Below are 23,186 nucleotides of genomic sequence, written 5' to 3'. Positions count from 1 at the left end.
CATTTACCAATCAAACTGACCAGATACATCTCAATTATATCTTTATTTTATGCAATTGATATGGTGCACTCAACTTAAACGCGTATATTTACATGATAACATAGAATAAAAAGGAATATTTTCTCAATATTTTTATATTTAACTGCTAGTAATCTTAAATAAAACATAGTAAACAGATACGGTGTACAGATACAGGGGTAAGCTGGTGGTTAGAGAGTTGGGCTTGTGGTCAAAGGTTGTCGGTTCAAATCTCAGTGGCAGCAGGTCATGACTGAAGTGCCCTTGAGCAAGGCATCTTACCCCTGATTGCTTTGCAGTAATGTGCCACTGTAAAAAACTACTTGTAAGTCGCTTTGGATAAAAACGTCTGCCAAATGAATGATTGTAACTTGTATACAAGATTTGTTGTTAGTTGGAGAAATTGCAGACAAATGTAGTCTCAGTGTATACATTTTTTATTGGGCATATATTCAATATTAATATTAACTTAAGAATTTCTACAAAGCAGAATTTCAAAGACTTCAGTGCTGCATATCACTCAGGCAGTAAGTCATCTCCCAACTCTTCATCCGCAAACTCATCTTCCTCATTAAGTTTCTTTGCTGCAGTTTTTGGTCTCTGTATTTGAGGCCCCAATGGATCGACATAAGAGGCATCTGAAATGTTGACAACTTAAAATGAGTACAAGTCAAGCCAGTAGCATAGGAAATCAGCCTGTGCAAAGCAGAAAAAAATGAAAATGTAATAAGTTATGTCCCATTATGAACAGACAAGGGTCTGCATTTACAGCAGCAGGCTGACACAATTTCATCCTAAAAAACTATTTTCAGTATTTGCATAAAAAAGGTGTAACACTACCAGCTATGGAACTGTACCATCATGTTTCCATTCACTGTATTGTGAAATAGAACCGATGATAAGAATTGATCTTGTTTCTTACCTATTTCCTGCTGGGCACTGGCCTCGTATGGCTCATTGGATCCTGGAAGCGTCTTCAGTTTAGCACTCAGCCGCTCACCCTTGGCACTGGTGCCATGGTTACTCTGTCCACTGTCTGAGAAAACACAACCAGCCAGTTAATGCTGCACTTGCAAAAATGTCTGGAGTGAGGATTATTGCACACCTTTGGTCAAATAGTTCAGAACACCAGGAAAGAGAGATATTCACATTATGTGATGCCACACAGATGTTAGAAAGCTTAAAAAAACAAAACATGAAAAGCAACGGCTCTAGCTTGTACTTGCAAAGGTTATGTAACACAGGAATCCTAATTCATGTAAAGTGAGTTTGATCATGTATCATATGGTTTGCGTAATTGAGAGCATTTGTGTTTTATAAACAGCTGTGTTTCACATCTAGACTGTGATGACAGGAATAGAGCACTGAGGGGCAGCCGTGAGACTAGAGTCTGGCAGCATTCCCAGTGACAACGCAGAGGTCATTAAAATGTTCTGTAATGGCGTTTGTCTTAAATGAGGTCCTAACTGAAATTACCACGGTTACCGAACAGATAGGATAAGATTTTCAAGTTACAATCTTTCTGAAATACGGCCCCTGGTTCATAAAACTATAAGGTGTTGCCTTTATTCCCATATCATATAAGGAACTGAATGACCATTTAAAATACAATAAGAAAATGGTGTGGTGGTTTTCAGGAGGGTACGTGTGAAATTTTTCACTGGTTTATTTGGACTCAGTGCTGTGCAAACAGTAGAGGGGCTGGAAACACTCTGTCAGACAGCATGAGTGGGCTATTCCCTGGAAAAAGTGGTTTTGGCAGAGATGACATTGTCAGGCTTTTACACCACATGTTTGCGTTTGATTGTGTTGCAATTTCATTTATGTCCTTGGATCTTTGCAGCATCATTTAGGGGAGTTTAAGGCATTAAAACAGCATCTTGGCATATCCAGTGGGATTAACAAATAGGCTTTTTAGTTTTTAATCACAGAGAAGTTTGATGATTGGAGACGCGAAGCAGAATATAATACATACCTCTGCCATGTTCCAGTGCAGGGCTATATTTAGCTTCAGAGCGAGAAACTGCAGACAAAACATGCAAAAAAGGGAAGAAAACAGAACTCTGAGGACAGTGAGAAGAAGAGGCTGGAAAAGAGGACAGACAGAGAACTCAGAGAGCAGGGCGAAGCCTACACGAGTGAGGTTGCATCATGCAACGACATCAGAAGACAGTAGTGGATTATTTTTTAACCACAAAGGTCTCCCACTGTTTAAAACTGAAAATAAACACAGCATTGTCTGTGGAGCTTAGTTATAACGGCAGGGCAGAATGTAGCCAGACTCACTAATGGGTACAGTAGCGACAGTTTATTTGAGAGCAAAATGGAAGAGCTCATAAACGTCTGTAATCTGTAGTGTGTGTAGTCATACCACTGGCTCTCAGAGGAGGGGTAGTGATGGGGCTTGAGCTGCTCCCTTTTAGGTGTACAGCCACGAATAGAAGATAAACAGAGAAATAGAACAGACAGAAACAGATTACTAAAAAAATAAAAAAGTAAACGAACAGATCAGTTCCAAGATATTTTGAAGAATGTTGCTAACCAAACAACACTGGTCCCCATTGACTTCCATTGTATAGACACAAAACCACAGAGAAATTTGTCAAAATATCTTCTTAAGTCATAAACAGGTTATCAATTACATGGGGTGAATAATTATTGACAGAATTGTTGTTTTGAGGCAATACCAGTATACAACATTTTCATAATGACTTGCTCTCCAGCATATCTCGTCAATAAGATCACAGTTAGGGAGTGTGGGTTTACTTTATTACTTTGAGTGTTCACAACTGCTTTTATAACACCATGTCAGTTCTATTCTACATGCAGCTGTGAGTGATCGTACCACTGGACTTCTTTGGGTTTGACCCACTTCCTAATGCATTGCGAGAAGAAAATATTGAAAGAAGACAGTAATTAGATGGCTGATAACAGTTGCATCCTTATAGATGATTCAAAGACTGTTTAAGACACAGAATCACCTTTAATCTCAGAACTACCTGATGCACCCAACTGAATATCACCTGAGATGAAATCGACATCCAATTGTCCAAACCACTCAAGAAAAATAATGATTTACTATGACCAACTACTGTCCCATATCTTATCATTGGTTTGGACCTTCTAAAACAAAAACTCTACGGAGGATAAGGTTCTATGAATTGTATTATTTGTCTAGGGAAAATACAATGAAATACGTCAGTCGTATCAGTGGCTTTCTTATGGGGAGTGAGTGTAAAGTTTGAAGTGTTTCCTGATCAGCATATTATCAAGAGAAGGAAATGACTGGTTTGGGTTAAAAACTAAAGAAATATTTAAAAGAAGTAAAGAAAAGGAAAAGAGGATTTGATACAGTTAATGAGGAGGATTCTTTCAAATGAAATAAAAAAAATGTCCACTCACCACTGCCGGCACTGCCTTCTCTCCGACTCCGAGCGCTGCTCTCTCTCCCAGACCTCACTCTCTGAGACATCAGACAAACAGAATCACTAGAGTGGCACATTACAGTAAACACAGTACGCATAAGCCTTATCAAGAATATCGCACATGATATAACACACAGCTGCTTTCCTTATCATCAACCATTATTGTCTATTGTCAAGGAATACGGAAGAATGTTCATTTTCTCTTTATGGAAGCTACATTACAAAATGTTTCCTGGCAAGAGCAATAGGAGATAAATCATCTGGGGTCATTTCAGTACATTTCAACCTCCCAAACTTGATTTAAAGGCAGCTGTTTCTCCTTCAAAAGACGTGGGATCTAGCCTTTTTTTGGTCACTCTTCAATCCCACTTGTCTATTTTCTTCCATTTATGGAGTCCAAAGACGCCAACATTTAAGCAGAAGCAGGAACGAACAGTTTACCTGCTCTCGGATCTCCTTCATTTTCTCGACTTTCTTGAGTTTGGAGGCATAATCCTGCACCTCTTTTAATCCCATATCCGTGCAGAGCCTGACCAGGAAGCGTAAGCCTGCCCGACAGAGAAACGCATGAGATGAAGAGATACTAGATAGATGACCACAGAGAATCAGTTTATAAAAGGAAAATCAATTTTGAATTGTACATTCAACGTTTTCTGGAAATCTCCGATGAATGTCCTTGTAGGTCTCAAGTGCTTTTTGATAATTTCCTAAAGACATAAAAAGATAAATAATTAGTTTTTTAGATGTCGATTTTTGCTAAATGTCTTTGTGTCAGGCTGTTTAAAATAATTTTCCTACCACTTCTTCTGTAACAGCTGGCCACCATTAGCTGCCACTTTACCTGTGCTGGTCTGAAATTCATGTCAGGTCATTTACACAAATCCATATTGTACATGTACTTGACTAGAAAGTTACAATGAGAAAATTGACTGATAATTAAAACAGATTTCATGAGTAACTTACTGAATCAGGGTAGCTCTCTCAAAATACTGAATAGCTTTCTCACAGAACTGGGTGTCGATGTAATATGCACCCAACCATTCAATGACACTAATGTTTGAGGGAAAATACCTGTATGACTGAAACAAAAAACACCATTTAAAATGAGTTAAAAGGATATTTTACCAAACACTAGTATTTGAACACATATACATTTCTGTTCAAAATAAGAGCAGTCCAACATCACTTACCAGATCAGTCACTGTTTTTGGTAGAAATTATATTTCTATATGGCAAATATTTTACTAGTAGGTCTAGTAGAGTAATAGAAAACCAACAGACCCAACAGTCATGACATGCCTGCTGGTAATTCTGTGTAATTGAATCATTAATGGAAAAGGGTGTGTTCAAAATAATAGCAGTGTGGAGTTCAATTAGAGAGGTATATCATTCTGTGAAAAAACTGGTGTCAAACAAGTGGCCCTTTTTTAAGGACGAAGACAGCAAATGTTCTCCTGTGGATTTCTCTCTGAAAATCTGAGTAAAATGGGTCTTTTCCAGACATTGTTCACAAGAACAGCGTACTTAGAGAGTGAAAAACAGATAAAGATGTGCAAAAGGCTGCTCAGCTAAAATGATATCAAATGCTTTAAAATGGCAACCAAAACCAGAAAGCCGTGGAAGAAAACTGAAAACTACTGTTCGAATGGATCAAAGAATAGCCAAAAGAATCAAAGAAAGTCTGATGTTACTTGTGAGTACTGTAACAATAAGACGCCGCCTATGCCAAGCTATCGGCAAGAAGCCCCCGCAAAGTCCCATTGTTGAAAAAAACAACATGTGCGAAAGAGGTAACAATTTGGCCAAGAACAAATTGACTAGTCTAAAGAGAAATTACGCAATATGTTTTGAACTGATGAAAGCCAGTTTTTTTCTCTGGGTCTGGGGGTCGCAGACAGTATGTCAGATGACCCCCAAACACTCACTTCAAGCCACAGTACACTGCGAAGCATTTGATATGGGGATGTTTCTCATACTATGGTGTTGGTTCTAGTTATCGGATTCCAGGGATCATGGGTGGGTTTGGGTACATTCAAATACTTAAAGAAGTCATGTTGCCTTATGCCGAAGAGGAAATGCCCTTGAAATGTGTGTTTCAACAAGACAACAGCCCCAAACACACCAGTATCAGTATGCGAGCAGCATCGTGGTTCCAGACCAACAAGATTAACTTTATGAAGTGGCCAGCCCAATCTCCAGACCTTAATCCAATATAAAAGCTTGTGGGGTGACATCAAAAATACTTTTTCTGAGGCAAAGCTAAGAAATTCAAAGTAATTGTGGTCTGTAGTGCAATCGTCCTGGGCTGGAATACCTGTTCACAGGTGCCAGAAGTTGGTCGACTCCATGCAACACAGATGTGAAGCTGTTCAATTACAATACTTTTTCTTCACGTTTTGATTTAGAATAGAATGTGCAGTGACCCCAATGCATTTGTGTATTTAAATAAAAGCTATTATAAGGATTTTGAGTTTTACTGAGTTGTGTTCAAAAAAAGTATGTAAATATATGAAATATATTTTGAATGAAATAAGGATCCCATGCTTTACCTCATAAAAGTACTGGAAAGCCTGTGATTTATCTCCTTCATTATCATACAGATCTCCCAGTTTGGCCAGAACCTGGGCATCTGTGGGGGTCACACTGGTGAGCTGCATCAGCCATTCAATGGCCTGGTGAGGGTCCTCCAACATCTCATATCTAAATCTGATTAAGGAACATACATCTACACTCTTTAAAATTAAACTACACCTGAACTCAAATTCAATATCATGTTTAGTTTTAATTACTGTCATTTTAGAATAAAAAAAAGCCCACTAAAGTGATCAGAAGCCCTATGCAAAATCAGTTGCCCTGGACAAGAACAGTAACGGTCTTATTTTGGGTACTGACCCCTAAATTAGAGGCATCTAATAAAGGATACAGACTGGCCAACTGGTACATGACTTGAGCACTGTTTCTGAGGATAGCATGCAGCTTGTGGAAACAGTCCAGAGCTTCCTCTAGTCTAACCAGCCTCTTATAGGTCAAACCTGTATCAGGATACATAAAAAATGTATTAAAAATTACAGACATTCTTATATATTATTTAGATGAAAAAGATTATCTGTATTCCACTAACTAAGAATTAGTTTAAAAGATTGTACCATATTTACCATGGAGAACAATTAAAATTTTAAACAAAATGAGGATTATGTAATTATTTTAATGTATTCTTTTTAATATTGTTGTTAAAAGATGTCTTTATTAAAAAATGTTGTAAGTCATGATATACCTAAGTTATAGAGACCCTCAGTGCAGGACGAATCATTATGAAGAGCTTCCTTATAAAACTCTGATGCTTTCTCATAGTCCTCCTTTACAAACTCTGTGTTGCCCTTGTTTATGAGGGCAGCAGGGTTGTAGCGGTCAGCGCTCATGGCCAACTCAGCATAGCGGTCAGCCTGATCATAATCCTTTTCCTGAAGACACACAAACAGATATACACCAGGGCAGCTATGCTTGGTTCTTTCAGGGATATACTCCATACCTTTGTACTCACCAAAAAGTAGAGAAAGGAAAGGTTTGTAGCAGCAGCACTTTTGACCCGACTGTCCTTCTTCTCAAACATCTTTAGGGTCTCAACTGCCTAAAAGCGAAACATTCACAAAATAAAGGGTTAAATTGTTTGCAGCATAAAAAGTTACATTTCAAGTGCCGCAACATAAAATGAGTGAAGCAATGTAACACGACACAACATAAATGACACACGTGTACACAAGACCTAGAGCAGACAGACACACATTCTTCAACAACACATACCTCAGCCTCAAGAGTCACGCAGATGGACAGATGTTAAAAACAAAAGAACACTTACAATTGAATGTGTTCCGTATTAAATGACAGAAACAAGGGTTCCACATAGACAAGGAGCATTATGGCCCTGTTCTGTGGAAATATGTCAAAAGCAACATCATTCCATTGTGTATATTCCTATATACCTGTTTAAAGTCCCTCTGTCTTAAGTAAGTAATAGCTTTGTTGATCTCCAAGTCATTTGCCAACTCCACATATTGTGAACCCTTCACAATGTCTACACACCTGCAAAGGTACCAGAGTCAATTACAGACATTTATTGGAAGAGTATGCGATACGCGGTACGACACATTGTGGAATACATCAATAACTCACCAGTCAAACCCAGGGGCGAATGATGATTCTATGGCTGGAGCGATAAGCTTAGCTGATGTCATGATGTATTTTTCTGCTAGGTCTTTCCTAAATGAAACAAACAAAGAAAACTACTGAGGACCAATTAAGATTTGCTGAAATAAAATGCTTTCTAAAAAACATAGATCTAAGTCTTATAGATCTAAGAGCATGCTTTAGAATACCTCTCCCTTTCCATCTGGTGAAGCTTATCATTCTTTATAGCCTCAATCACCATGTTTGCATGAGGGTCATCCTAAAAAAAAAAAAAAAAGATGTTTTACGAAACAACACAGTAAATTTGTCATCTCAACTCTGTAATACTTATTTTCCTCTGCAGAACACAAAAGAGGATTTTTTTGAAAAATGTTGGTAACAGAAAACCGTTGGTCCCTATTGTCTTGCATTGATTTTGTGTCCATACAATAGAAGTCAATGGGGACCAGCGGTTTTTGGTTACCAACATTTTTCACAATATCTTCTTTTGTGTTCTGCAGAACAAAAAAACACAGAGTTTAAAATTACGAAAATGTGTGAACTATTCCATTAACTTCACACTCACATTTGGAGGGATATACTTGTCTTCGTCATCAATCCCGAGAGGCACACTGATGAGTTTCTGGAAGGATTTCTTCATCCTCTCGCGGTCTCCGATGGCGTAGTAGCACAGGATGAGGTTAAAGCCCGTCTTTATGTTTGGACTCTCACTCATTATGTATTCAAAGGAGGTGATGGCATCTGAGTACTGACCCATGTGTATGAACACAACCCCTATGTTCTGCATGATCTTTATCCTAAACAGCATGAAAGAATAAAATGCCTCCTTCCTGTTTATATGAATAAAATATAAGCATGCTATTCATTAGATCTAAAAGCACTCACCTCATTGCATTGTGCGCATTTGAGATCTGATCCAAAGCCATGCGATAAAACTTGATGGCTTTCGTGTAGTTTTTTTGCTTGAAATAGATATTTGCCATGTTCACTTTTAATCGTCCTACAGTGGAGAAAACCATTTATTATATCAAAGGAAGGTTTAATTAATGTATACTGTTATTTTATTAAAGTGTAATGATTACAATGTTCTTTAAATAACATTTCATGCAGTGTGTAGTGTTGCTGTGTATGAATGTAAGCAGTCTGCTAAGTTGTAAAGCCGAACGAATAACAAAGTTATTGGCTTGACAAAAAAAAGGGTCGACTCTGAATCACGGGAACGAGTGGTTTGTCGTTCTAATTCAAGTTCCGGGTCGGATTTGAGTCACTCTGTGTAGTGCCCGCCTACGTTCCATTTGAGATACTGCGACGCTCTACGTGGTAGACCAATCACACCAGACTAGACCATCTGACCAATCAAATCAAAGTAGGCTGACAGGATGAATCGCCGAACAAATCATTTGAGAGTCAGTCAAGAAGTAAGGTAATAATAACTGCCTATACTTAGAAAATTAAAGCGTTTTTACATCTTGTATGTACGTAAACTTGTTGTTGGACACTCCATAAACCAAAGTAGGACCTTAAAAAATCACATTATTTAAAACAAATTTGAAATCCTCTCACCGGCATTATTGAACATTTTATTCTTCACAATGACTTGGTAAGTGTTCAGGGCCTCTGTATACATGTCATTACTGGCATACTGGTTTGCTAAATTAAACAGCACCTAAACAGAACAGAGAAGGTATAATTTGAATGTTCGGTAAAAGTACAGAATTCAGTGTATGCGTTTTTTGTGGAACTCACAGAGTAAGTCAGATCCAGATTGATGTGGTCTGCAGTGCCTGTTTGTTCTCTCTGCCTCACCAGAGCTCTTTCCTTCCTGCCTGCCTCTTTGGCTTTCTCTAGAGACTGTGGATAAAGGATAAATCAGCATCTTTTCACAAAGCACATTTGTATTCTTGGGATGTGTAGTGTGCTAGAATTGCTGAGAGATGATAGCAAACAAACCCACCTGTTGTAAATCCCCACGTGCATGTGCGAGACAGCTCTCCTCTATTAAATCATTCACTTTCTTTTCCATGATCTTTATCTTCTCCTCTGGACTAAACAAGAAAAAAGTGATTTTTAGTCTGTTGTTTCAGTATTTAGGTAAACCTACAGATGCCACGTGGGACTATGAAAACAAAGGAACTCATACGTGTCGTCATTCTTTGTCTCCAACGGAGGTGCTGGTCCTTTTGATTGTCCCAGCGGATCAAAAGCTGAGCCTAGAAATACCATTTAAATGAAGACCTTGAGAAACGTATAAGTCTCCATGATTTTTATGTTGTAGTGTTTAATACAGTTCTAAAATAGTTTAAAAGAATGTAATGAATGTCACCTTTAGCCAGTGATGAAGAATATCCTGCTGCACGCACCGCAGTCATGGGACGGGCTGCACCATCCTGTATATCACATAAAAACACACAGATGATGAACACAGTTTCATGGCGAGCAATGTCAATGAAAAAGATAAAAAAAGAAGCTCACCTGGACAGCTCCAGTCATTGGTCTTCCTATTGCAGTACCAATAGGCATTCGAGACTAAAATTTTATAGAAAAATTTGAGTAACGCACAACATAGCATCAAGATACAGTACAACAGCACCACAGTTACTTCATGACAGGTGAAGCTGAAAATCGCAAACTAAATTGAATGTCCTGACCTAGAATTATGCTTGCTTTTTTCAACTACCCCTTCTCTCACCTGTAAGAGTCTGACACCTTTCCTGCCCTGACAACGTTCTTCCTAATACATAAATTGATTCTGACAAATTATATATGTCTATGTTTAGAAAAAGAGTCAAACATCGTTTTAATCTTTATGCTCTACTTACTCCATAAGCTGTTCCAATTGGCCGCCCTCCAATAGCAGTCCCAGGATACTTTGCTGTCATCTAAATTGTAAAATAAAATAAAAATGTATAATACGTGAATAACAGTACATGTCTGTATGGAATAAAATGCATATGTGTGCGTTTTGTCTACCGATACATAAACACTTACTGGTGGTCTTCTTCCATAACTGGTCTTAACTGCCTGCTGAAAGCCCATATCATTGTGAAGATCCTGCAGGGAAAGATACATCCAAAAATAAAACTTGCTTTTCAACAAATTCAAGACTAGAGTTGTAGTTCTTATTTACCTCCGAGTCAAAGGTTGGATTGTAGTCATTGTAGCCCGTATAGAGGTCATCTTCCTCCTCTTCTGGGGCAAGATGCACGTTCTCCATGATCTGTGAAAAGGAATAACATAAAGCAAGTTTTAATAATACAACAAAGGCTATTGCATTTCATCTCTGAAAACAATGATGACAGTTCCGTACATATGCAGACACACATATATCGAGAGAGAAGGAAGCATCAATCCTTATAGTTGTTATTATGACATTAAATGTTAGAAAGTCGACTGAAATTCAGATGAACAGTTTGACTCGGCTAGTTCAAGACTGCTTGCGAAGTTAACGTTATAGAAATGAATTGCCAACGCCTGTGATTTGTGAATGTAGGGTTGTTTGACTCACCTGGGAGAGTTTGTTCGTTAGAATGAAATATGAGAATAATAAGGCATTAAAGTTATATAAAACCCCGTCAGTGGCGCAGCAGCTAGCTAACGGCACTGAATGTGCTGTTTTGGTTGCTAGGATACATATACGTGTTGCCGTAAGCTACGCACGGGAGATTTTACAACGTGACGCTGTTTGTTGTTGCATCAACTATGGTTTATAGAATGTTGTAAATGTATTACTGATATAGATTTTTAAATCAGCCAATGCTTTAGAAGCCAATACAGATTATTTAAAGAACAAGTGTATTTTGACACGTGAGAGACACCGTAGCTCCGCCCAGATTTCATGCACATGATAACTGTTTAGCTTGACACTGCTGTGAAGCACTGTAGCTGACTAACGTTACTTATCTAAACGTGATTTTGACATGAGTTCATTAAAAGGAAAGATAATTACAGTTGTCGGAAGGTGAGAGAGCTTGGTTAAGTGAATCTGTCAAACTAAAACAATGCAGACTTGATGTGATTGTCTATTAGTAAGGTTGTGTGGTCTTTGAACTTTGCTGTATGTAATGGAGTTTGTGTAAAGAGTTTTCAATATCTAACATATCTACTGCGTGGCTTGTGAACAAATACCTGGGATTCAAGGATTTTTTAAACAGGATTATGCATAGATGCATATTCAGCTGTTTTAACCTTTTCTTGAATTTGTGTTCATTGTAGCATGTGGGTTCCTGTTTAGTCCAAATATTGAGATATGAAATGTTTTATTATATCTCAGTAGTATAAGTATGTTTATTTATATGAATAAATCAAATTTGTAAAGTAAATTCACTATCTGTCATGTCAACAGATCCCACTTCTGTATATTTGGCTCATTTTCAATGTTCTCTGTCTTTTTCTCATTGTTTCTATGTTGCACTATAAAGTGGGCTCATTGGCCGTTCCTGGGCCATGGTGTTCCTGAGTGGAGGATACGAGGTCAAGATCTACGACAACAAAGCAGGGCAAGCCTCGGCGGCCATCGCAGAGATCAAGTCAGTAGAAAACAATAGAAACAATAAATGCATCGCAGTCATCAATATCCTCTTGGTTTTTGCATTGCTTAACTTTTGTGCTCGTTTAACAATACATTAAACAGCGAAAAATAAAACAGCAGGGATAGGGATACTTCACAGCAACATCACTGTCATAATTTATTCGCCGTCATGGTGTTCAACCCTGTTTATGACAAAAGAAGGTATTTTCCAAAATGTTTTAGTGGTTTTGTCTCCATACAAATGGAAGTCAATTGGGACCAATGTTGTTTGGTTACCAACATTCTTCAAAATATCTTCTTTTGCGTGTTGAAGAGGAAATACAGATTTTACAGGGTTGGAATGGCATGTGAGTGAAAAGCTAAATCATGAAAGAATTGCAGCTTAATGATAGTATCAATAAACTATATCTGTGTTATCTTTCAGTGCAGTGTTTTGCAGACTTACTTGTTTCACGTCTTTTGTCAGCAGAGGGAGCTGTCTCCTTGATATGATTCTAGTTGTTTTGCTTAGATTAGGGATTGCCTCAATGACATAATGATACTTAAATGATCTGCTGTCATATATACAATCGGAGTCATTTATTACTATTCTGTTAATTCAAATAAATTGAACATACATATTATAAAAAGGTGTATTAAACCACTGCAATAGAAATTCATATTTGCATAATGTACAATTCACATAATATACATATACATTAAGATAAATTAAACAAATAAAATTAAAGAATCAGAGTTCAACATATAGCTTATTACAATTTCACAAATGTTGTACAAAACTTAGTGGTTAGACAAAGATTTTAACCACCTGCCCATGCTTTTTAGCAGAATAACGATCATTTTCTTCAAACCTAATGGTAACAGTGTGTTTTTGTGTCACAGAAAACAACTTGAGGAGCTTCAGCAGGCCAAAATGCTGAGAGGAAATCTCACCGCTGCTGAGCAGCTGAGTCTGCTCAGCAGTCACGAAGACCTGCAGCAAGCTCTAGAGGGAGCCTTCTTTGTCCAGGTGCTTGAACCCTACAAACATGACTTCCTGTTGATCTGAAAGTGAGAATGTGAAACAGAGGCCAAAATCTTTCCATTATGAAAGGCTGATCCCGTGACGAAGACCAAATCAATCTTTCTCATTAACATTTGAAACGGGTGAAACGTCCCATGATGTTCTAATCTAGAGAGGGGTTGTCTCTCCCCCTCGTGTTTTTACGTCTTAATACCCAGGTTTGTCAGAGTTATGAGACTATTGATCACAAAACCTCTGTTAGCTGTGGGAAAGTGCTTGTTTTCTGTATGCTAGTGGTGTAAAGTGTCAATGGACAGTTTCTTTTTGTTGGTTTAAATTTATAATTGTTTGTTTTCGTCAACAGTCAAAATTAGCTGATTATAATAGATCTCAAGATTTACATTTACATTCAGTCATTTGGCAGACGCTTTTATACAAAATGACTTACACAGAGTTCAGGGAGCAATAAGCGATATGTCATACAGGAGCAATAATACAATAGGTGCTAATACAAAGTAACTAGTTTCAACAAAAGCCAGACCACTACCTGATGAGAGAAAGAGAGAGGGTTTGTCTACAATAGTTTTCAAGTATTCACAGAAGAGATTTTAAGAGGTTTTTAGTCGTTTTTTGAAGGTTGTGAGAGATGTGGTTGATCGGACAGAGTTAAGAAGAATGTTCCACTAGGAAGGAGTTGTGAAGGAGAATGAGCGGGAAGTGTTTACTGCCATTTTGAGAAGGCAATAAAAGATGCCGCTCGTTCGCTGAAGGTGTAGGAGGGTGTGAAAGTATGACGGTGCAGATCCAGTGATAGTCCGGTAGGAATGCTTTAGTGACTCAAGCTGAGATGTCTTCTAGACAGGCTGTAATGTGAGCTGCTACATTGGTATCTTCTTGGTGAAATTAGATGTAAATCTGGTTGTCGTCAGCATAACAGTGATAGGAGAAGTCTGTATTAAGGGGTCCCAACGATGTTGTGTTGATGGAAAAAAGCAGCGGCCCAAGCACTGATCCCTGATGGACCCCAGTGATCCTGTGGTGAGCACTGGACAGCGAGCCCCTCCATGACACCCTGAAGGATCTGCCAGAGGGGAAGGAGGAGTTCCTGAGATTCCTAGAGATGACAGGGTTGCTAGCAGTATCTGGCAGTGTCAAACAATTCTCAAATTCCACTTTCTTGTGTCTTCTTTTCCACATTCTTTTATACTTATTCTTAACCATCAGCTGTTTTTGTAATTTCTGTTTTCTTTCTAAAGGAGTGTGTGTTTGAGGATCTGGAAGCCAAGCAGACAGCCTTCCAAGATGTGGAGAATCTTGTCACAGAAAACGTGATTCTCAGTAGCTCCACTTCCTGCTTGATGCCAAGCAACGTGTTTTCTCGGATCCAGAACCAAACTCGATGTATTATATCTCATCCGGTTAGTGATGACTACACTCTGTGAGTTTAAAGAGATACTTCACCCAAAAATTTAAAATCTGACATGAATTTCTCATCCTAAAACTGTTCCAAACCTGTATTTTTTGTGTTCTGTTGAACACAACTGAGATTTCTGGGGTAGTCAAAGGTTCCCTCAGAATTGTTTGTTTCCCGAATTCATAAAAATATCTTATTTTGAGTTTAACAGAACAAAACGATATATATGCAATAGTATATACTGTATATCTATAGTCAATGGTGTCCCAGAAATCTCAGTTGCTAACATTCTTCCAAATATCTTTCTTTATGTAGAACAAAGCAGTTTATATAATTTTAGAACAACTTGTGGATTTGTAATTTAAATAGGATTTTCATTTTTGGGTGGAGTATCATCTGGCCAAATCATTCCAACTTCCAAGCCTTTACAAGCGTTTATAACTAGTGCTTATTTAGGGTTGAATGAAGTTTGACAATGCAAGAAATTTTACTGTGTTTTGTCTTTAAATAAATTGCTAACATTAACATTAAAAAACGTTTACAGTCCACTGGAATGAGAAAAGGGAACTGTTTTTGACATTTACACAACATTCATTATCATTACTATTGTATTGTGTACATTTTTACCATATAATTTCAATACAAGCAACAAGGCAGGATTGGTCAGTATCATTTAAGGCAGGGCTTAGCAAAGATTCAATTCAGTGCTTTTGCAGTTGTAAATGTAAAGTAAGCTCATTGAAAAACCTGTTATTTTAGATGTCAACGTCATTCTTTTAAGAATAGTTTGAGTTTTTCATGTTAGTTAGGCATAGGTGCACATGTTTCTGAAGGAGAAGAATGGGGTTGGATGAATATATTGGACCCAGAAGTGCTTCAGTGAGTGGTTCTTTACCCTACGGCAATTCCCCTCCCATCTCGTAAGCAAGAAAGTCTTTTGAGGCGTATAGTTAACCTTTACCTGCTTTGAGGAAATATTTCATTCTAAATGCCACACATTTGTGAGCAGGCATGCAGAGAGAAAGACCTTCGTAGTGGTAAAACATTTAAAACAAAGGCCTTATCTCTAAATATAGCAAACACATAGATACAATGACCTTGTCTGTGAGCAAAAAAAGATAAACAAATGGGATTTTCGTTAACTGCTTATTTGATAATTAATTCACAGGTAAACCCGCCATACTATGTGCGTCTGGTTGAGCTGGTGCCACACCCGAAAACACTTGATACTGTCATGGATGTCACTTATTCCCTGATGACAGATGTTGGTCAGGCACCTGTGCGTCTCAGGAAGGAGATTGACGGTTTTGCGCTAAACCGGGTTCAGTATGCAATCATAGCAGAGTCCTGGCGGCTGGTTCAGGTTGGTTGAGTCATGAAACAAACACATGTTAGTTACACGTTGTACACATGTAAAATTACTCTGAATTATGATTTTTTTAAACTATAGACACCTCCAATGGCAACATTCATTCATTCATTCAATTCTTAAGGCTTTGACCAGTGTACTCCTAAAAAAAAGTCACGGTCATGGTCTCGTGTATTTATTTGTAGGTTAATAAGTGAGAAAGAAAGTGAGTGAGTGAGTAATAAATAGAGGCTCTTATTGTATTTGTTACAACATCACAGTCTTATCACAGTGTGTTTACAGATGATCGATTGAAAAAAAAGATTACAATGTCTTTTCAGTGTTTCTCTTGAGAGACTTTCAAACAGCTTATCTTTCCTCACACTGGTGGTTTTGTCCCCTCTACAGTACGCCCACTACAGTGTATCAAAAGAACATGATCCACTTTAAAAACCAAGCCCAGGAACTAAAAACAAAAAGCCAAGTCACGAGAGCACTTTTGCAAATAATGGATAACTCATTGTCAGCTTGAAATGTCACAGCATTTAATCATTTTTGCCCTACGGTCATTTTATTGACCAAAAGGTTTTTACAGCACATTTCATTATCTGGATTTAAGTAATTTAAAACTTCAAGTTTTTCTATCCTTAGTTTACCCTCACTTCTTTGACCAGTGCCTGAAACGCTGAAATTTGTATAAATTACATTTAATACAAACAAGTCGCTGTGAATATACACAAGTGTGAACGTGATTTGAAAACAAGGGAGGCAAAAATTCAAAATGACAACTTGAATTTCAATCTGTTCTTCACACCAAGCTATTGTATGGCTTCTGAATATTTTAAAAATAGTAATAGGGCATCAAAACAATCAAAAACATCTCCCTTTGCGTTTCACAGAAGAAAGCAAGTTGACTGGTTTGTAATGATATGAAGTTAAGTTAATGATAACCGTGTTGTCATTTTGTATTTTGGGATAAAATAACCCTTAAATTGGAGAAACAAATCCAATTGATTTTTGAAGATTAAACTGTTATTCAACCTCTGAAGCATGTTCTCAGCATTTATAGCGAGTCAGGCACCCAAGGTACAGTGCGAAAGACAAGAAACAGCTAATGGTAGTCTTGAAAGAGGACATGCCGTTACCTATACTGTAGTTATTTTATTGAAACATTCGTATTTTTCAGTATTACAAGGCCATTTATTTAAATTAGGGATGCACCGGCCCGATACCAAGCTCATGTACTGGTGATGACACGCCTTTTAACGCCAGCGTGTTCACTGCACGAGGACACGAACAAGTAAACAAACAACATTTGTGGCGATCCGTCAAAATAAAAGTCCGGTTTACTTTAAAAACGCTCTTTGCGGCGTCCCGTCAAAATAAAAGACCGGTTGGCTTGAACAAGTTATAATTCACTCACATTTTATCACACCATCCCCCTTTACTGAAGTAAGTGTGCTAGTAAAAAAATATAACTTTAAGTAGACCTAAAAACAAAAGGAAAAAAGAAAATGTACCACTAAGATGCTGATTTATTAACGTAATTGTACATTATAAAGGCATCGGTTATAGGCATGTGCCCCCTCAGATTTTTGAATAGTCAGTTTTGCACACAACCTCCAAATGACGAGTTAGACAACTGCTTATCAGTTGCACGATTCTTTATGAAGATACTGTATCAGTTATGAGCTGCACCCATGTCCTCTTTTGGAGATTTTTGCCGTTTTGATCACGTACAGGAGCTTAACATTTATCAATCCGTTGACAGAAGCAACAGCGCTGGCTAATGATGTAGGCCTAATCAGCTTCTGCGCGCACTTGGGAGCTCGGCTCACAGAAACACCTGTGTCCCCCAAACAAAACTTTCAGACTCGTTCTATGCTAGTATGCGGCGTCGTTTAGAAAAAGCATTTGTCGCCGACTTTCGTTTAGACCCCACGCCAAATGGGGTTGAGAGAACTGGACCCATGAACTGGGTTTTTGACTTAAAAGTGTCCCAGACCGAGCCCGGTATGTCACAAACTACTGTGAGAACCGACTGCAACAAATTTACAATGAGGTTTTACAAAACCTGGTTATTGTTGTCTTCTTAATACTACACCAGGGGCACAGATGGGATTTTTTAACTGGGGGGGACTGGGTCAGGAGTAGTAGTAGGCTAGCAGCAGCACACAGAGAGCACTTAGAACGTTAATGTCGGTGGCAGCGCCATCGTGTTTGTTTATTGACAAAAGAACAGCGTGTAGTGAGAACGTGGGTACAAACTAATGGTGACCGGTAGATTATAATTGCGCGTCACGATTCGGAAGCAGTGATGGCAAAATAATTAAGGAGCGGATTGTAAATATCAACCTCAATGGCCGCTCACAATGGTTACAAACACTCTCACCATCTCATTACACTCATATTTTCATTTAGTCATTTCTTAGAACATTTTAATAGATATTGTGATCCCATCGTTATGGTAAAATCTTTTTCTGCGATAAAGGTGTTCTTTGCAATGTCATGTAAGACATTCAGAGGGCATGCTGTGTTGGCACTTCATTTCTTAACATGTTAAGTATTAAGTAATGAACTTCAAAATGTAAGATGTATTCTTTGAAAGACAACAAGCCTATTGCTTCAGGTCTAGACAAGAGCCACCAATGATGCACCTGGGTGTGATATAATTGATAGATGTTATGTGTATTAACAAAAACGGTTTAAGTGAGTGCTACAGGTAGGTCTGAACAATATGTGTTTCAGTGTGTTGCTACGTAGACTGGACTGCCCATGAATTTGTGAGTGTTTTTAATATGTGAATGTGCCGTTTTTAAAGGACTTTAAAGGAATTGTTCACTTTCAACATCCATTTTCATGATAATTTACTCACCACTGTTGTCTTCCAAGATGTTACTGGGTTTTTTTTATTTGAAAAGAAATTAAGGTTTTTGATGAAAACATTCCAGGATTATTCTCCTTATAGTGGACTTCAATGGACTCCAAATGGTTGAAGGTCAAAATTACAGTTTCAGTGCAGCTTCAAAGGGCTTTAAACGATACCAGACGATGAATAAGGGTCTTATCAAGGGTAACAATGGGCCATTAATTATTTTTTTAAATGTGTATAGGCTTTATAAACACAAATGCTCGCCTTGCTCTTTTCTGCACAGCACACTCACGACTTCACTTAATACATAATTACGTGAAAAAGGTAATCTGCTGTTTTGTTTTTCTACGGCAACTTCAGAAGATTCTGCTTGGATAACTCTTTAATGGTAATGTCTGGCCAGACTTAAAATTAAGATGAATGTCGATGAACCAGTTAAACCAGCACGCAAACTCTGGTCATTGGATACTGTTAGTATTTGTTTGTGGTAATTAAAAGAAGTTTCAGAAGCTAGTCTATGTTAATAATTGTTCAGAGGTCATTGTGCTCACTCTAGCTGCCATGACCTTTACACATGTGCTGCTGTATCGCACTTTTGTGTTCAGCAGCATTGTTCTGGTGTTCAGACGTTTGATCTTTTGTTCAACTTGAAAAGTCTTCTTCGTTTAAGGTTTTACATTGTTTGTACTGTGCCCATATCCATTTGAATTGTTCTTAAATTGTTCTGTTGCTGAAAATCTGGTTTGGCCTGGAGCGGATATCGCCAGACGGCTTTAAACATAACTAACAGTGTCGCTTAGGCATTTTAAATGAAAGGTCTTAGAAGTTAGTTTACACTGTTTTCATTTTGGAGTGTATATACGTATGTGCTGTGTCCTTTTTTTGTAGTTTATTTGTTTTATTTGAGCAAATAAAAATAATTTTTGGGTATTTTTGTGTTTCAAATTTTAAGTTTGAAGGCTTCCCGACTATAGATTTGCAGCTCAAATCCACTTCGGCTTCTTCTCTAAGTTCATTTGGGACTTTTGAGAGAGAGCCAGTTCTGGAAAGTAGAGCAGCTGGGAAAGCTAATGGCCGCCCCTGGTTATTACCGCAGAGGAAAGGACTCTTTTCACGGTTCCCCCAGCCAGTCCGCCGCCTGGCGACACCAAGATAACAGCCTCGTTGTTGCCCACAGGAAATGAACAAAGACTACCCTGTCCCCCTCCTAAACTCGTCCCCCGCTACCCAGTCTGTATCCAAGCTTTGATTTCAGCACAATCAGGCAGCAGGTATCTGTATTCACAGGTAACCTGAGTGCAAAGTGGGCCGAAGCCTGGCACAACCACACTTTCCTCTCCTGCCATCCCATTATTTTGAGGACACTGAGTTAAATGATAAGAGAAACCCTATACGGTGGGAGCGGCTTTAGTGCTCTTCGGATGGGATAAAGGGGGGACAGCCTCCGATTTCCCCCAGTGAGGTGGACCAAACCTTGTTTGCCAGACAAACTACAAAGTCGGAAGATGTGATTTTAGGATTAGAAGAATAGTTATCCAGTTTGAGAAACCTTGTCTTCGATCCAAGTATATGATACATGGATTACTAAATGAATCTCTTGTTTTCCTGGTCCAGGATGGTGTGATCTCAGTGAAAGACATTGATCTGGTGATGTCAGAGGGCCTAGGCATGCGCTACGCTTTCATAGGCCCCATTGAAACCATGCATCTCAACGCACCAGAAGGCAAGCTACATCTTAAATGGACAGTTCGAGCAAAAATGAATATTCTGTTATCATTTACTCACCATCAGGTTGTTCCAAACCTGTATACATTTCTTTGTTCTGCTAAAAACAAAGTAAGATATCTGAAAAAGGTCACTAACCATACAGATTTCATCCCCCATTTACTGCAATAGTAGGGAAAATAAAGGGGATGAGATGTGTTTGATGACTGACATTTTTCCAAATAACTTCCTTTGTGTTTAGCAAAACAAAGAAATGTATATAGGTTTAGAACAATCTGAGGGAGAGTAAATGTAACTTTGGGTACATTTGTTTCTGACTATGTGCAATCCCCTGGGGTTGAATCCATGAGCTTGGCCTTGCAAGCTTGAGTACCTTTCTTTTTCATTTACAATGGAAAACCTGTGAGCTCAGTGAAAGAAAGGCATTTTCGTGCACTTTTAAGGGTGCATATTAGACGCTGAGCAAAGCTCATACCGCACACACAAATGTTTGTAAATCCACATGTATGTTAAAATATCATGTTCATGGTAAAAATCAGAGGGCAGTGTGAAATGTGCAGGATAACCCTGCTCCCCCCATGAACTCTGCTCTGCCATGTGAAACCAGTACTTCTAATGATGATGACAGATTAATAACCAGCCTCAGTACTGACTACTCATATTAACAGTGAGGCGTTACAGAACTTTACATAATGATAATAAAGCCCCCTGTTACATTGCATTAAGGGCAGGTTTGTTCTCAGAATGTAAGGCAAGAACTGTGGCTGAACTTTCACTGGTGCACATTTGATCTGCTAAGAACTTTCGGAAAAGCACTCATGCCTTTCAAGTGCCAGCTACTCAAGTTATGCTTGAAAACATCCAAGTAAACAATACACTAAAGCATTATTTTGCTAAATCATCACCCCCATTTTAAAACATGAGTGCAGTTGATATGCTAATAAGCAAATTTGTCCCATGGTGTGATGGAAACATTTAGAGAAAAAAACGAACAATGAAGATAAATCAGTAAATCTATAAATATAAATATGAATAATATAAAACAATGTAATATTACCAGTTGGTTTCCTAAATTGTGCTATGTCACACTAGGACACGATTTATTCATCAACCCACATTCTGTTGTTGATCCTTTTGATAAAGTTGGTCATATCATGTAGGGTATCATCTATTTTGTAATCGTTTCTTAACATCTCGTTGTGTGTTATCTTGTTATATATATCTTTTTATCATTGCATTGTCTGCTTTCTGTGTTTTGTCGGTTCAGGTATAGAAGACTATGTCCAGCGCTACAGTGAGGGCATCAAAAGGGTTCTTAATACTTTTGGACCTGTTCCAGAATTTTCAGGAGAGGCAGCAGCTAGAATTACAAAAGTATGATAATTGTGTCTTTATCGTGAAATGCTTGCACAAGCACTGTTGTCTGTCTGTTGTTTCAGAAATCTGATTTTCTTTGTTACAAACTAAAATGAAAATTGAATCCGCCACTTCAGGAGATCTGTGAGTTGATCCCTGGAGATCAGGAGCACCTCACAGCCAGGAGAGAGAGAAGAGATCAGCTGCTGATGGGTCTGGCTAAGCTGAAGAAATGATGCTGCTCTATACGAACTGTAGCTGAATGGAAGGGGGTGTACTGTAAATCAGTCAATGATGTCTGGAGTACATCTGGAAGAGCAACATCATTATTCATTATTAAAAGACTGTAACAAAACATAACCCTAATTGGTTTAAGGGAGTGAACATGCAGTGATTTCCTTGTAATTATACTTCGAATGTTGTGAATTATATATTAAGCAATTTTCTGTTTGTTTTCTGTCATTGAAACAACTGAAGCACTTGTTTTGCTCATGGTGGGATATAAAGGAAAATACAAACAATTCACTTGTTGGCATGTCCTTATAGTCCACCTACTGGAAGGTTTGGCTCCATGTCATATTTTAATAAAATAGTTGACAGCAAAACCAGCCTCTGCTATTGAATGCAAATGTGAAACCATTAGTTTGATATTTTTATTTTTTGCACCCTCAGAATCCAGATTTTCATAGAGCTGCATCTTGACCAAATATCGTCCTATATCCTAACAAACCATACATCAATGGACACCGTATTAATTCATATTTTCAAATGTATATATTAATTCATATGAATATTTGATTGTATATTAATTGTATTACATTAGATAAAAAAACTCAACAGTTATTTGATTCTTTACATCTGCAAGATTTATTTTGATTTACATCTGCAAGACGTCTGCAATACGTAGTTTGCTCATCTGCAATTCGTCTCTCGGAGGCATCTGAACGTCTGTAATACGTCTGCTAAAGATCAGGAGATCTGTAAAACATCTGCTACGTAAAAACATCTGTTAAACATCTTAGAAAGAGCTGTTGTTCATCCATTCTAAATCATAAACATCTTACAGACATCGTCTATTTAAGGTCTGAAAGCAGACATCTCCGATACGAATTGCAGACGAGCAAACTATGTATTGTAGATGTAAATGCAGACGTCAAGTAGACGTAAGGCAGAAGTATGTGCGTTATTGGGGAATGTATACCGGAAGTTAAGTTTGGTCTACATAACGTTTATGTTGTTGCCCCTGAAACCGTCTATAGCTTTAGCCCAGCCCAAATGGTAAATTTATATCGTGTATAATTTACTGAACCAC

General features: G+C 38.1%; 2 protein-coding genes across 5 annotated transcripts; one reads left to right on the top strand and one right to left on the bottom strand.

Annotated features, from left to right (window-relative positions):
• Positions 1 to 436: 436 nt before the first annotated feature.
• ift88 (intraflagellar transport 88 homolog) lies at positions 437 to 11,441 on the bottom strand. Of its 3 annotated transcripts, XM_079463983.1 has the most exons (28): positions 11,134 to 11,441; positions 10,756 to 10,845; positions 10,617 to 10,679; positions 10,448 to 10,507; positions 10,101 to 10,154; positions 9,952 to 10,015; positions 9,769 to 9,838; positions 9,583 to 9,673; positions 9,375 to 9,479; positions 9,192 to 9,294; positions 8,514 to 8,628; positions 8,194 to 8,425; positions 7,817 to 7,887; positions 7,614 to 7,700; positions 7,424 to 7,523; positions 6,985 to 7,071; positions 6,718 to 6,904; positions 6,367 to 6,475; positions 5,993 to 6,143; positions 4,407 to 4,522; positions 4,242 to 4,294; positions 4,085 to 4,150; positions 3,885 to 3,991; positions 3,421 to 3,481; positions 2,390 to 2,434; positions 1,994 to 2,041; positions 941 to 1,054; positions 437 to 656 (listed from the first exon to the last, which is right to left on the bottom strand). In XM_079463983.1, exons 2-28 carry the CDS (start codon positions 10,840 to 10,842, stop codon positions 535 to 537), a joined length of 2,568 nt encoding a protein of 855 aa, XP_079320109.1. In that variant the 5' UTR covers positions 10,843 to 10,845; positions 11,134 to 11,441; the 3' UTR covers positions 437 to 534. The 3 variants fall into 3 exon arrangements, with proteins under 3 accessions (XP_079320109.1, XP_079320111.1, XP_079320110.1); XM_079463984.1 differs by lacking the exon at positions 1,994 to 2,041 and having other exon boundaries at positions 439 to 656; XM_079463985.1 differs by lacking the exons at positions 1,994 to 2,041; positions 2,390 to 2,434.
• Positions 11,435 to 22,522, top strand: cryl1 (crystallin, lambda 1). Of its 2 annotated transcripts, none has more exons than XM_079463988.1 (8): positions 11,435 to 11,586; positions 12,047 to 12,154; positions 13,039 to 13,165; positions 14,416 to 14,577; positions 15,742 to 15,936; positions 20,408 to 20,516; positions 21,786 to 21,892; positions 22,012 to 22,522. In XM_079463988.1, exons 1-8 carry the CDS (start codon positions 11,546 to 11,548, stop codon positions 22,108 to 22,110), a joined length of 948 nt encoding a protein of 315 aa, XP_079320114.1. In that variant the 5' UTR covers positions 11,435 to 11,545; the 3' UTR covers positions 22,111 to 22,522. The 2 variants fall into 2 exon arrangements, with proteins under 2 accessions (XP_079320114.1, XP_079320115.1); XM_079463989.1 differs by having other exon boundaries at positions 12,047 to 12,158; positions 13,100 to 13,165; positions 22,012 to 22,476.
• Positions 22,523 to 23,186: the final 664 nt, after the last annotated feature.

Source organism: Barbatula barbatula (assembly GCF_947034865.1).
Source record: "Barbatula barbatula genome assembly, chromosome: 9".
Taxonomy (NCBI): domain Eukaryota; kingdom Metazoa; phylum Chordata; class Actinopteri; order Cypriniformes; family Nemacheilidae; genus Barbatula; species Barbatula barbatula.
This window is presented reverse-complemented; position numbering and strand designations above follow the sequence as displayed.

What these genes read in the sequence shown, in the direction of transcription:
- ift88 (XM_079463983.1), bottom strand. Translation starts at nt 10,842, where the DNA reads ATGGAGAACGTGCATCTTGCCCCAGAAGAGGAGGAAGATGACCTCTAT. An exon ending in ATCTGGATCTGACTTACTCT is followed by an intron (nt 9,295 to 9,374) that starts GTGAGTTCCACA and finishes TGTTCTGTTTAG; the next exon opens with GTGCTGTTTAATTTAGCAAA. An exon ending in ATGTACCAGTTGGCCAGTCT is followed by an intron (nt 6,144 to 6,366) that starts GTATCCTTTATT and finishes AATCAGATTTAG; the next exon opens with ATATGAGATGTTGGAGGACC.
- cryl1 (XM_079463988.1), top strand. Translation starts at nt 11,546, where the DNA reads ATGAGTTCATTAAAAGGAAAGATAATTACAGTTGTCGGAAG. An exon ending in GCGGCCATCGCAGAGATCAA is followed by an intron (nt 12,155 to 13,038) that starts GTCAGTAGAAAA and finishes TTTGTGTCACAG; the next exon opens with AAAACAACTTGAGGAGCTTC. An exon ending in AGGGAGCCTTCTTTGTCCAG is followed by an intron (nt 13,166 to 14,415) that starts GTGCTTGAACCC and finishes TTCTTTCTAAAG; the next exon opens with GAGTGTGTGTTTGAGGATCT.